Consider the following 13082-nt stretch of genomic DNA (forward strand, 5'->3'; position numbering starts at 1 on the left):
CAAAGCGACAAGCACTGGTTGATGCGTGCGCTTCTGCATATTCATCACGTGTAGGTCTATATCATTTAGAGCTATGCATATGACGATCGAGTAGAAGAGTATAAAAAGCAACGAATTGTGAGCAAGGAGCGAAATCACAATGAACTGGCTTGGAGCTACGATCATTGGAAGAGAGACAAATGAGTGACATGGAGCAGACCCCGAATTATACCTCCACTTCCATCTTCTAACCCCCTCTATACATCTCTTCAGACTCTCAACCGGAATGTCTTCATTTTCCTTCCTTCTTCGTCCTCGTCCTCCTAATACTACGTTTGTGCCACCATCTAAAAAGATGTGGCTATGAATGGCTCAGTGAGACTCCTGGACTGACTCCAGAGACGTTGATTTGTACATGGTATTGCAACGGCAACCATGGATGGTGCAATGATGTTTCGAGTACCCAATGAGTAAATACAGTGGATCGAACACTGGTGGAAAGATCAAGACCCTGTCGAAATGATTGTATAAGCGCTCCTGAACACCCAAATAACTGTAATGATCCTGCGCGAATAATGTGTGTATGGTGCCAAAGTGAGAGGTGGCCGATACGTGAAAGCGTCGTAAGATGAACACCGTTTCCGTACGACCTGGAGGTAACTACAAGGTGAGCTCCTCGAGCGCGGTCTGAAAGTCGTCTTCTTCTTCCTCTTCGTACTGAACCTGTGCCTTGATTGGTTTCGGCTTCATGTTCATGCGTATACACGAGACTATAGCTCTGGATTTCTCAGAGCTGTTTGCCTTGAGACTCGCAAGCTCTCGTCCTGCCATTTTCAGAACGAAACTGGATTTCTCCGGCCTCTTGAACTGTGCATATAATGCTGATGCCTTGATGGTGTCCCACATGCATGAACCGGGCGTAAGGTAATCATCAAGCAGAGGCCGGATATCAGTGTCGTCCGGGTATTCGGGCTGTATAGCCTGGAACTTCTGGTAGCAGTTGTTTACAACAGCGTTTAGCCGCTCCGTCGTGCTCACATCACCATGCCAGCCGGAATTCCAAGTACAATTGACGTCGTCCAGCTTTCTTGTCAGAGAGAGGATTTCTTGCTTAATAGTCTCCGATCCCTTCTTGGCGAGGTGATCAATTGGATACAAAAGCGCGTCGTCTAGCTCAATAGCTTCCGAGAGAATGGACCTGACTCGACTCATTGTCTCGATGTTGTGTGCTCTTACGATGTCGAAGTAGAGGTAATCGACTATATGGTTAGATCGAACTCGCCGATCTGCTTTACGGATTTTCTCAACACCTGCTGAGTCCCCCTTGCTGGCGCACTTTTTCATCTCTTCCTTATATCGCGGCTGTCTTGGTTTCAAGTTGGCTACATACTTATCAAACTTCGTCTGCGTAAATACGTAGCCCTGTTTAGACGCATCGACTAGCAAATCATGCATATCGTACAGTCGTTCAAGTATCTGAGAATGAATGCGGTTTTCGGTGTATGCTTGTTTCTCTGCGAAAGTGGTGACTAGACCAAGCAGCGAGGAGTTGTTACGAAACTCGAAAGCTTTACTGAGGAAGTTGTCCACCTGTTCAGGTTCGCTGGTGTTCATGATATCTTCGAGCTTCTCAGTCCGTGTCTCTATGCCGTATTTCGCAGGCTTGGGTGTAGTCATTGGCGCTGGAGCGTTCCGAAAAGGGCGCACAAGTTTAGGTTCCCAACAAGTCCAAAACATATCACCATCGTAATCGCCTCCTTGTAGCTTCCCAGCTAGTGGGAACCGGCCTTTGCAAGGAAAGATCACTACGTCGACCAGATGCGACAGTTCAGGTCGTATGACCGTGCGGACTTTTTGGATATCCGAGCGGCGACAGGCAGGCTGACGAGTGACGAGAGCTTCCATGTCCCTAAGGCAGAGGTACTTTTCATCGGTATCCTCGTCGACAAATGAGGAGGAGAACTGTACTTGAATCTCTCCTGGTTCTAAGACTCCAAAAGGATCTGCTATTCCATAAAAGTACGCGGACTTTGCGAGAGGCACACGTAGCTTGGATTCCTGGAAGACATGCTTTGTCTGGATAAAGCGTTCGAGACTTCTGGCAAGGTAGGGAAACTTGGTAGGTACGAAGCCCGTCTCGAGCAAGAACTTCAACTTTTCCTCTAAGGATACCGGCAGTGCAGCTTGCCAGTCAGGTTCAGCCTGAGTCTTCGTACCGTTCTGGTGAACCCATTCGTAGACCTTGACTGGATCTGGTAGTAAATGTAGCAGCTTCTCGCGTTCGCTTTCGAGTCGCTCTTCCATGAGACTAGCAATAACCTCTTTCTTCACGCCTCGATCGGCCAGAATGGGTATATACAATATATGCAATTCCGACTGTGAAGGCGGAGAACTGAAGTTGGAGACCTCAAACGTTCGATGATGATGCATTAAATCGTCGGCGGGTGGATGAAACTTCCACTGACTCCTGTTGATCTTGATCCAGTGCTTGAGATGCTCCGGATCTTTGGTGTAGGATTCCGCGCTAATCATCCAAAGTCCCTTGGCTCCGCCAATGCGTCCCTGGAATGTACTGGGCAAAGGTCCCTTCATCCCGGTTGTTTTCTTGTATAGCTGCCATATGGCTAATGCAGCGCCAACGGAGATAACTGAGCATCCATCGTTCATGACCGAGCCATCCGGAATCGCCTGCCACTCTAAGTCCGAGTCATTGTACATAGTGTCCTCCGGATCGTTTGTGGCCAAGTCGTCATCCACGTGGATGATTTGTGACGTCTCAAAGCACAACGTAGAGGTGGTTCGAGAAAGCCCCAGTTCAATACGAGCGAAGGCTTTGCAAAAGCTTTGGTGTCTGTTGATGTGGAATGGTAGGAATCGATCGAGCATTTGACCCACTGAATAGGGTTGCTCAATTCCACATCCTTCGGTGGCGAACAGCACGATCCTTTTGTCATAGACCATGTCCTTGGGTCGAGCGGTCTTGGGCTTCTTCACATCTTCAACATGGAAGACTCTCCACTTGCGGTTCAAGAAGTGGTGTTCTGTGAGTAGCCACGCTTGAAATTGATTGCAAATTTGTTGAAGCCGCTCACCCGTGAAACGATTTGTTTCGGAGAAGTCGAAGACTGGCGTGTATAAGTAGAGAAATCGGTCGGAGCCAAACATTCGCTCTAGTCGGCATGATCGATCCGATTGTACTGGTAACAATGTAAGGTTTAGAATCGGGCCAGTGCGTTTGGGGCTGAGATTGATGTGTCCTCTGAAAGTGAACCCATCAAAGTCGCGTTTCGCAGCTTGCCAGAGACGGTTTGACTCCCGCAGCTTCATACGCGGTATTTTCCGATGTTCGTCAATGAAAGACCAAAACGCCTCTGCATCGGAGGATACAGTAGCGATATCCATACCGCTTACCAGGTCCAAGATTGAGATTGAGTGGTCTATCGCTAGACGTTCGCAGATGAACAAGATATGGTATGGGATATGTTCTAGCCCTGGTGGGAGCGCGTCCACGAAGAGATTTTGGGTAGGTAGATCGCGAATCTCGTGTGGTATCTTCGAGGGAGATTGCACAGCAGCCGGCGATTTCTCTTGACCGTTTGGAACTCCGTTAGATCGAAACCGTGGCGTCGATGATGCACGGAATTGCCCATGGCGATTGTCAACAACGGCGGGTGGTCTGGAACTTTCCATCTTGTCATGTGGGATTACTCGCGGGTCGGTCTGCTTCTCTTCAACCTCGAAAGATGCTTCAAGAAGACCAGTCTCATCAACAGAGCCATAAGTAGATCTGTTCTGACCGCTACTCCCTTGAGTAAAGTGTTCGTTCAGGTCTTGCTGTATATCTTTCTCACGCACTTCGCTCCCGGGATACAACATAGCCTGGTCAAGCTCCACATCATCCAGAGAACCGATTGTAGTCGAACTCGTCCTTTTCAATTGGGGCCTAGAGAACCTATTCTCCTGTAACTCGATGGCGCCATCGTACGAGGTGAATGAAGTGTTTGTTGTATTTGCTGTCTCTTGGGAGGAGAATGTGGTGTTGTTGAAGGAGGTGTTGACCGAAGATGAAACGGAATTTACGGGTTGGAAAGACCGAGCCATATCGAGTGTTGGCTTCTTGAAGTCAAATTGCGGTGGTGGAATCGGCGAAGTGTTGAAGGATTTGACAGCCTGTTTCCCTTTCGAGGTTTTGGTCAATTTCTGCGAGTTCTCGGAATGGTTGGAGCTTTCAGATGGCCGTTTCTTAGAGACATGTAAAGAGGCATGGTTACTTGCCTGAAAGAGCGTCTGTCCTAACCTAGTGGATGGAGAGGGTGATGGTGACGGCGACCGGGACGGTGATCGCGGTGTTTCGTATTCTTGATCCGTCTCATCGTCGGTGTCAACGTCTGTGGGTGATCCTGGATCAGCAGTAGCACAAGACTCATGTTCGTCGTGCTGAACATCATGCAAGCTAGTTGTTACTTGCGAGGTAGGCTTGGCCCCTGTCTTTGTATTAGCTATTGCAAAGACATTCTCCCAGTCCAGTCCCGATGAGCTACAGTCTGACTAATTTACTATTTACGCAAACAATATGCATTCGTTGATATGCATCAAGAATGGTAGCTGACATGATGACGGAATTGCTTCATGCTGACAGTCCGACCCACGAAGCAATTACAATTCGAGGAAGGCATAACGTGGACCATCTCTATCACAGAGTCCGCAAGATATATGGGTTCCCCATCATGCACCGATATAGTCTACCGTCATGGAAGAAATGTACGCGCTAATTCTGAAGGAAACTTAAAAAGCAAGTTTGTACTTACCACTAAAGGGTGTCGCCCGCACTTTAGGCGGCTCATTCCTCGGCGTCCTGCCCTTCGACTCCAATTCACCCTTTTTAACACGGGACAGAATCTCACGAAGCTTTTCCAAGCGCTCCTCACGCGTCAAACTAGGGGCGTCTCCCTTGAATTGTTCAATCGCCTCTTCGAGCGCCGTCGGTGCGCTGTAGAAGAGGAATTGGATAAGCGCATTGACCTTGTCGGCCGCATCGCTCGGGATGGCTTTGTTTGGTGACCATCCATTACCACGAAGCCTAAGACCGATGTTCCACTGTCTTTCCAGCGAGCAAATCAGCTCGTTGAGGGCTGCTCCAGAGCGGTGGCGCGGAGTTGCCGGTAGCGAAACGGCGGGACCACCGTTACCCGTCATGACGCGGGGCAACAATGTTCCTTCGTACCTTGGACTTCATGCGACAGTAAGATTGGCAGGATCGCGGCGACAAAAAAGAAGAATGAATAGGTTCAGGACGTAATGATATAGCGGGGTGAGTCGCGGAAGGCTGAGGATTGCTAAATGTGTGCCTGAGGCTGCTGTTGCTAGGTGATGAAACCTATGGTCTGTGCACATACGCGGTATCGCGTGGTCACGCGATGAGATGTTTCACCAAGCTGAGTTAGGCGAAATTTCAAGTGCCAGCCCTGGATATGGTCCGATACTGATTCTGACATCGCCGCGAGACTTGCTTGATACTCGACATTTCACCATTTATAGTCGCCTCCACCAAGCCCCATCACAGGTGTTAGAGGGCAGGTTGTAGCATGGGTAGAGAATAATATGCTGTATCGTGTACGGCTCCTTAAGATCGTCTAGATTTGTGCCATTCCGCTTTTCGCACTATGGCGGATATTTCCCAAACATGCAATAGGTAATCGTGAATTCAATGAACCGTGAACCAAGCCTCGTCTTTCCCATAGCCAAGTCCTCTTGGACTTAGACCTTCATCTCCTCGAGACCGTGCTTCCAGACGGTAACGTAGGGTGTGACACCGTCCTCGCGGTAGTTGAGGAGGACGATCATACCGTCGGGGTTCATGGACTCGCCAGTGTAGAACTCGTAGTCCTTGAAGTTGCCGATGATCTTCTTGGCGAAACCGGAGGCCTTGCTCTCAAAGTCCTTGATTGTAGCCTCGTCGGCGCCCTTGTTCTTGAGGGCCTCCTTGACTGACTTCATGTAACCTGTCTATCGTTAGTCCTGGGTCTGGAGGATTTTGCCCTAGCGTTCTTACCCTTGAGGTATGTGAGGTAGCCCTTCTTGTCGAAGCCGGTCTCGTTCAGGCGGAAAGAGTAGACGACGTCGATCTTGGTCTCCTTCTGGTCGTCGGCTCCCTCCTCTTGCTCCTCGGCGGAAGCATTGGCACCGGTGTCTACACGTCGTTAGCCTGCCAGATCCTCATCTCGTTTGGCAGTACCCACCGAATGATTCTCCTCCGACAGTGATCTTGGTGCAGTCGGCCTCGTAGGCGACGCCGTCGATCTCCTTGAGGTTGTAGGAGTCGGAGATGATCTCGTCACCGGTGATGATGTCCTGGAAGAAGTCAGTACCACGCGACTAGTGGAGAAGACAAGAGGCTCTTTGCATGCGCAAAGCAGCATCAAGTGCAGCAGGGAAGGCGGGGTAGGGCGCAGGTAAGAGCGACCCAGCGCAGGCACAACGTACCTTGAAAATGATCATGTTGGCGGTAGAGGGAAGTAGGGTCTGGGGATGTGTAGAAAGAGTGTAGGTTGGTCGGGGCGGGCAGGCGAGGGGTTGAAGACTGGAGCGGAAAAGAAGCGCTGGCCTGTAGGCGTGAAGGAGAAATTGGTGGGGTCGAAAATTGGGTGTGAAAAGCGCGCTAACCGCAAGGGGTGGAAGTGGAAGTGGCTGAGCGACTAGGCCCGCCCGGGCGCCCGGCGGCGAAATGTCATGATGCGCGCGTATATCGTAAACCCCCGTCATGCCTTGGTGCTGTCACAGGCACGCTGCTGCACCACTCTCACACGACTTTCACCCAACCCTCGCTCCGCCCACCTCAGCCTCTCCTTTCTGAGCTCGACTGGTCAATTGCGCGCCATCCGCCCTCCAGCCCGAATACCGACATCACTCGTCCGTCGCATCGCGCCTTCTCCCTAATTTCCTTGGTCCGCGGCTTCCGGCTCCGTCTTTGTCACCCCATAGCTGGCCCAGCACCGCGATCTCGCCTCGAGCACGCTGCACCTTCGACGTCTTCGCCGGCTGCGCTGCGCAACTCCTCAGTCTCGCATACATACAGTTGTAATCGATAATCCGCTCTCCTAGCGCACCGCTGCCGCATCATGGCGAGCGCAAACATCACGTCCTACGACCTCCCGCCGCTTCCCGAATACACCCTCGAGCCCCTTCAGCCTCTCACGTCGTGGGTCTCCGATGCATTCATACAAGCCGCACTGCCTGTCGTCGGATACTGGGTTGTCTCCCTGGTTTTCCACGTCATTGACGTGTACGACTTCTTCCCGCAGTATCGGCTGCACACGCCAGCAGAGGTTCTGAAGCGCAACCATGTTTCACGCTACGAAGTGCTGCGCGACGTCATACTCCAGCAAGTCATTCAGATTCTCGCATCCTTCAGCCTTTCTTTAATCGACGAGGCGCCGACAACCGGCAAAGCCGAGTACGATGTGGCTTGGTACGCGCAGAAGCTCAGACTTGCCCAGCGCGCGGTTCCTTACGTCTTGTCTGCGGTAGGTGTCAACCCGATCGCGCTGGCTTCCAAGGTCGCTACCTCACAGCCGATACTTTCTTCCGTTGTCATCGGAGGCAAATACCCCGCGCTGCTGCAGACAGCGACAGTTGCGGGCGAGCAGACTCTCGTCCCCGCCTTTGCTTCTTGGGAGATGGCCGTGGCTAGCTTTGCGTACTGGTATGCCATACCTGCCATCCAGTTCAGTGCTGCCATAGTCATCATGGACGCGTGGGAGTACATGCTGCACCGTGCCATGCACCTGAACAGATGGTTATATGGTAAGTTCCAACCCGTGTCATGCTCTTCGACTTTTGTTAACCCACGCAGTAACGTTCCATTCGCGGCATCACCGTCTCTATGTGCCATATGCCTACGGCGCTCTGTACAACCACCCGATCGAAGGGTTCGCGCTCGATACCCTGGGTGCTGGCTTGAGCTATCTGCTTACCGGCATGACAATGCGACAGTCGATGTGGTTCTTCACTGGCTCTACCATCAAGACAGTGCTTGATCACGGCGGTTACGCATTCCCCTACGACCCTATCCACTGGATCTTCCCCAACAATGCCGCTTACCACGACATTCATCACCAGAGCTGGGGTATCAAGACCAACTTTTCGCAACCTTTCTTCGTATACCTCGACCGACTTGGCGGGACAATGTACAAAGGCGATGTGACTGCCAAATATGAGCGTGCTCGTCTTACAGCACAGCAGAAGGTCGACCAAGAAAAAGAGAACGAAGCTACTGCAGTACCCATGTCGACCGCGGCAGCCTCGGGCCTGACACAGGACGAGGGTGTAGTGCCACAAGGCGCATCGACACCTCGCATCTCGCGCAAGAAGGCTAGCAGCATCTCATCAACGGCTGGCACAAATTTCAAAGATTTGACGAACAAGGTCAATCAAAACCTGCACGGCAGGAGAGCCAATGTTCTGGGGTTGGAAAGCTCACATTAATCTGTACTTTTTTTTTATGTGTAAACAAACATCATGCTGTTGCAGCAGGTAATGTATAGTCTCGGGTGTATAACTTCCGGATGGTTCTATCACATCCGCTGCATTGCATCACTGGTGCATATTCTCCTGCTATTTCTGAAATACGGCCTGTATCTTGTCGTCATTCATTCACGGACTGTACGATTCTGGGACGGCGTTTGCTGGACGGTTGGATTACATCGAATTTGAGTTCCCATTCAAAATACTACAACCTTCGCTCGTTAGCGACGGCTTTTCACGTTGCGCTGTTTCGATCGTTGGTGCCAATCAGCCTTAGCTGCTTTACTGATAGTGTCTCACCGATACTGTCTTTCACTCCAACAGATCATATGAGCAGGTATCTCTACTGATACTTTATTGAGTTCGAGTTGTTTCTTCCTCTTTCGCTTGTCCTATGATATACACACACTGATAACTTTCACATACTACACAGCCGCGCCCTATCACTCGCAATATACGCTGCATCATGAAACCACTCTGTCTCATTGCAAACGTCCCGTGCGTGTTCTTAACCTCTCCACATTCCTCCATGTTTACAACAGACCAAACACAACCATTATCACAAGGCACCCACAATGCATTACAACCACAAAGACATCTCACAACATTTCACGATGCCTTCATTCCTACACAGGATGGAGACTCGCCGGCTCCACAACAGCGACATGAAGAGACTTGTCCGTATTTTTCGGCATGTCCCTACTCCCAATGATTTGCGCGATGAGCGCAAGGAAGCGCTGTATCGTAAACATACCAAGGAAGCTATACAACGGCTTCCTAGCCGGCTACGCGCTTCGCGGCTCTCTTTCGGCTCAACGAACCTGTGCACGACACACAAGGGCCTAAACCAAAATCTTGTCAATGACATCTTCAAATGGATCCGTCACGAATACGATGGCGCCATCGGCAAGTTTCTCTATCCACTTGTAATGACCCACGGCCTTCTAACGACGGATCAGAAGTTGAAAGTCCGTCAACTAGAACCTGTGCTACGGATGTGGCAACCCAACTTTAGTTCGGGTGCTTCCGCTCCCCCTGGTCATGAGCCGATTCAGTGCGGATCGAAGTGGCACTATCAGGCAGACCAATGCCCGGCTTGTATGATGGCGCGGATGGGATCAGATTCGGATGTTCTTTTTGCTCTGTTCGCCGGTATGGTCGGTCGCTTCAACAGCAAGGCGTTCACGACAATGGATGCGATCCGTAGCGTTGCTGGCTGGGACAGCACTAAGAGCAAACGTCTTCGATTCGTGCGTTACTGGGTCAGGAAGGCGAGTGGAGAAAGCAATATGTTAAGAGCATGCGATCTGGGCATGGATCTCAAACATCTTCGGGCTCAGTGGAAGCATGAGCAACACCGCCACCTTCGTGCACATAGCCGCACGAGAACGCAGAAAACTTCCGTCGGTCCGATGCCCTGTCAAAGTTTAGGTTCATCTACCGTCCCTGCTCATCAGCGCACTTTTAGCCGTTCTGCCTCGACCAGAACTGTAAGACGGCGGCGAGAACAAGAACTAACAGCTCCGAGCCTGTTCGACCCCAAACTGGGTCCTAATCCCCGGCCTCCAGACACTAAGCTCAAGTCACAGGCCGAGGATCTTGGTTTTGAGATGCCCGGTATGCGTAAGCGGGTATACACTATTCCTCACAACCAAGAAGATGTCCATCCGGCTTTGCGAAACCAGCCTGGACTCATACCTTCTCGCTCATCGACAAACGCGTCAAGGCATTATAACGAGTCAATGGCTTCGCATAATCCAGAAAGGACTATCACGCCTGATGATACCATGAGCCTCCCTACCGTTCGCCTTCCTCGGCACCACAATTCGGACGACCGTCCAGCTCCATTACAGATCAGACGCAGGCCTGTGCCACAACCGTCAGTCGCGGGTTCTACCAGGCAGGAGAACTCTTTCCTCAATCCTCCCGCTTCAATGATCTCCCGCCGATCACTCGCAACCACAGCGCACACGATCGCGTCTTACACCGGCGGCCCATCCTCTTGCACGGGATACATAGATCCTCTCGACAACCCGATCTATGACCACATTGAGACGCAAGAAGAGCGCATGGAGAAGTACAGACAGCTTCTATCTAGCCATCCTGACCCCGAACCGTTCGCTGAATATGAGGATGACAACGCTTCTGTCTTCCCGAAGCCGCAGCGCCAGTCTATGTATTCTGCTTTCGGGGACGCAGGATTCAATTCTGCGCGTTTCGACGTGATCGATGAAGAACTTGCTGAAGATGAGATTGAGGACTGGGAGCGGGGTGAGCCTGAAGACGACGAGGTGCCTCAGGGATGTGCACTGAATGTGGGTATGATATTGGGCAAGGGAAGACGTCGGAGGGCTAGCGATGCCAGTGTGTGTTCTAACGATTTTTATTAGTATGTTTTGTATGTAGATTCTTCCCTTTTTATGCCCCCTTATACGATTTAAACTCTATTCTTTTGGAGTTTTCAGGAGTAAATTGTCTTAACATCATTGACGTGCAGAGCACTCGTCCATTCATCCGTGACGTTGTTCTTTCCTTCTACGATCAGAAGGAATCCTCTCCTCGATGCTGTCCTTCAAAGACACCAAGACTTCCTTGCAAGATGAGTGTACCCATAGGATGGTCTTTCTCTTACGTAGGGTACCGGTGATGGAAGTATCGCGCATCAATCATGGTAGGATGGCTATGCGAAGTATCATTCCATCGTGAGAGCCAGTCGAGTGGAACTAACATTGAAGAAATTCGATCGATCAATCGGATGCAATCAACTGCGGCACGCAGTATGGGAATACATATCGTATTTAGTCATCAGACGCCTATCACCTAATGTCCAAGGCTAAAACTGTTGATTTGGTAGCTATCATATTGTTCAGCCAACGATGTCTCCGCCAAACCCGATCGGCCGTCGGACTGGGCTTTGCTTCTTATAGGGCACGATAGCCATAGCTTTGTACGTTTTACCCATGCCGTTTGGCCCTCTATCGACAAGTCGCTTCCAGCCTGTTTCCAAGCGTCTTCGCGTATCTTCATCCTTAGCAGCCTTAAGTAAGCGATCAGCGCGCTCCTTAATGCCCATTGTCGATAAAAAGAAAGACTGTTCAACGGGTCCGTGAACCTCAACACCCGGAGAAGCATCTAAAGCTGCATCTGCAAGGGCGAGAAAGTCCACATCAGCCGAGAGATCTACCAGACCGGGCGATGCAAAAGGCGAGACAGTGGTATGTGAGCGAATGCCCCGGAGAGTGTTCGCTGGGATAGTATCCAAAGGTCCATAATCCAAGATCAAAGCTGCACCAGACGGCTGCGCTTTTACGAAGCTTTCCTCAACAGGAGCACTTCTGCTCGAGAAAGTATGGGATGCTGAGGTGTTGCTAGGCTTAGGAGCGCTGCCGCCTATCCGTACAGCGAAGTCAGATACGTAGGCAAAAGATTCAGGCGAGATCTCGATGATCGCATCTGGAGTATTCTCTAGCTTCTTGTAGCGATCAGACAACTTCGGCAGGTATAAGGAGTGTGGCGTCGGTGTCTTCGAAACGGTCAATTCGAAGTCCAATTTTTCATCCCCTTTCTTTGGCGAAGGGCCACTTGCGCCCATATCCGAGTACGGCGAAGTTGGCGACACAACCAGCTCATGCCAGGTATTCTTGGGGGTTGTCACGCCGTGCTTGGGTTTGATAGGGCCGGTTGGCGTGATGATGGTCGATGAGGCAGGCACCGAAGATTGAGAGATATTCTGGAAGACGTGGATTGGAAGTGCATCAAAGAACTCGTGGGCTAGTATGAAAGGCGCTGCCGTATGCTCTGTGTATGTTGTCAGTACGCTGTTGATGAAGAGAGTAAAGTCGAGCGCGTACCTTTTGGCACCAGCCTGATGTCTTCACACCACTCGATCCTGCAGGAAGGCATGTACTTGCATTGTGCGGTTAGACCAATGTCGCTCTTCTTCAGATCATCGGTGTCAGACAGCAACTTTGCTTGCTGTTTCTGTAGGTAAGGTGATGCTTCGATGAGATAAATAGCCTCGATGCTATTTGTGAAAGCCTTGAAACTAGATATGGTCTGCCATCCTGTAAGCATGCTTCGCATTCTCTACTATTGGCAGAGAACCATACCCTCAGTACATCGTCCATTAGCGTTCCTCGTCCGGGCCCAACCTCGATTATCTGCACCTTGTCTTTCCTTCCTTGGGCAAGCCACTCTGCGTATAGCCATATACCAATAAGCTCGCCAAATACCTGGCTGATCTCTGGCGATGTCACAAAGTCACCCTTTGTGCCAAATTGATCCTGTCCAGTCGATGTTTGTCTTGTGTAGTAACCGCCATCGGGGTGAGTGAGGCATTGTCGCATATACGCCGCTACCGAGATTGGACCTGTCGTCTGAAGCTAATGTTAGACTTGCTTTCATACTGGGAAGGGGACTCATACTGTAATAGCTTCAGCCAGCGTCTTCGCCAGCGGCGTCGACCATTGTCGTTCCGAGTCGGAAGATGTAGAGGCAGAAGTCGACGACCACCGGGAGGCACATTTCGTTATTCGGATCGACGTTTGTCGTGGTACCGATCGACAACACTGTGTCGCTGT

General features: G+C 50.9%; 5 protein-coding genes across 5 annotated transcripts; 1 reads left to right on the forward strand and 4 right to left on the reverse strand.

Moving 5' to 3' along the window:
* Positions 1-639: 639 nt before the first annotated feature.
* On the reverse strand, positions 640-4406 carry J4E92_009459 (uncharacterized protein; the record flags this gene model as incomplete). Its single annotated transcript, XM_051500805.1, has 2 exons — positions 640-4379; positions 4403-4406. 2 exons carry the CDS (start codon positions 4404-4406, stop codon positions 640-642), a joined length of 3744 nt encoding a protein of 1247 aa, XP_051348956.1.
* Positions 4407-4432: 26 nt separating this feature from the next.
* J4E92_009460 (uncharacterized protein) lies at positions 4433-5175 on the reverse strand (the record flags this gene model as incomplete). Its single annotated transcript, XM_051500806.1, has 2 exons — positions 4433-4467; positions 4788-5175. The coding sequence occupies 2 exons, from the start codon at positions 5173-5175 to the stop codon at positions 4433-4435; spliced, it is 423 nt and encodes a 140-aa protein (XP_051348957.1).
* Positions 5176-5736: 561 nt separating this feature from the next.
* Positions 5737-6477, reverse strand: J4E92_009461 (uncharacterized protein; the record flags this gene model as incomplete). Its single annotated transcript, XM_051500807.1, has 4 exons — positions 5737-5981; positions 6032-6169; positions 6219-6330; positions 6463-6477. The coding sequence occupies 4 exons, from the start codon at positions 6475-6477 to the stop codon at positions 5737-5739; spliced, it is 510 nt and encodes a 169-aa protein (XP_051348958.1).
* A 620-nt stretch (positions 6478-7097) lies between these two features.
* Positions 7098-8463, forward strand: J4E92_009462 (uncharacterized protein; the record flags this gene model as incomplete). Its single annotated transcript, XM_051500808.1, has 2 exons — positions 7098-7782; positions 7832-8463. 2 exons carry the CDS (start codon positions 7098-7100, stop codon positions 8461-8463), a joined length of 1317 nt encoding a protein of 438 aa, XP_051348959.1.
* Positions 8464-11368: 2905 nt separating this feature from the next.
* J4E92_009463 (uncharacterized protein) lies at positions 11369-12848 on the reverse strand (the record flags this gene model as incomplete). Its single annotated transcript, XM_051500809.1, has 3 exons — positions 11369-12300; positions 12354-12483; positions 12654-12848. 3 exons carry the CDS (start codon positions 12846-12848, stop codon positions 11369-11371), a joined length of 1257 nt encoding a protein of 418 aa, XP_051348960.1.
* Between the last annotated feature and the right edge of the window lie 234 nt (positions 12849-13082).

This window comes from Alternaria infectoria (genome assembly GCF_024043175.1).
Source record: "Alternaria infectoria strain BMP 0036 chromosome Unknown scaffold_24, whole genome shotgun sequence".
Taxonomy (NCBI): domain Eukaryota; kingdom Fungi; phylum Ascomycota; class Dothideomycetes; order Pleosporales; family Pleosporaceae; genus Alternaria; species Alternaria infectoria.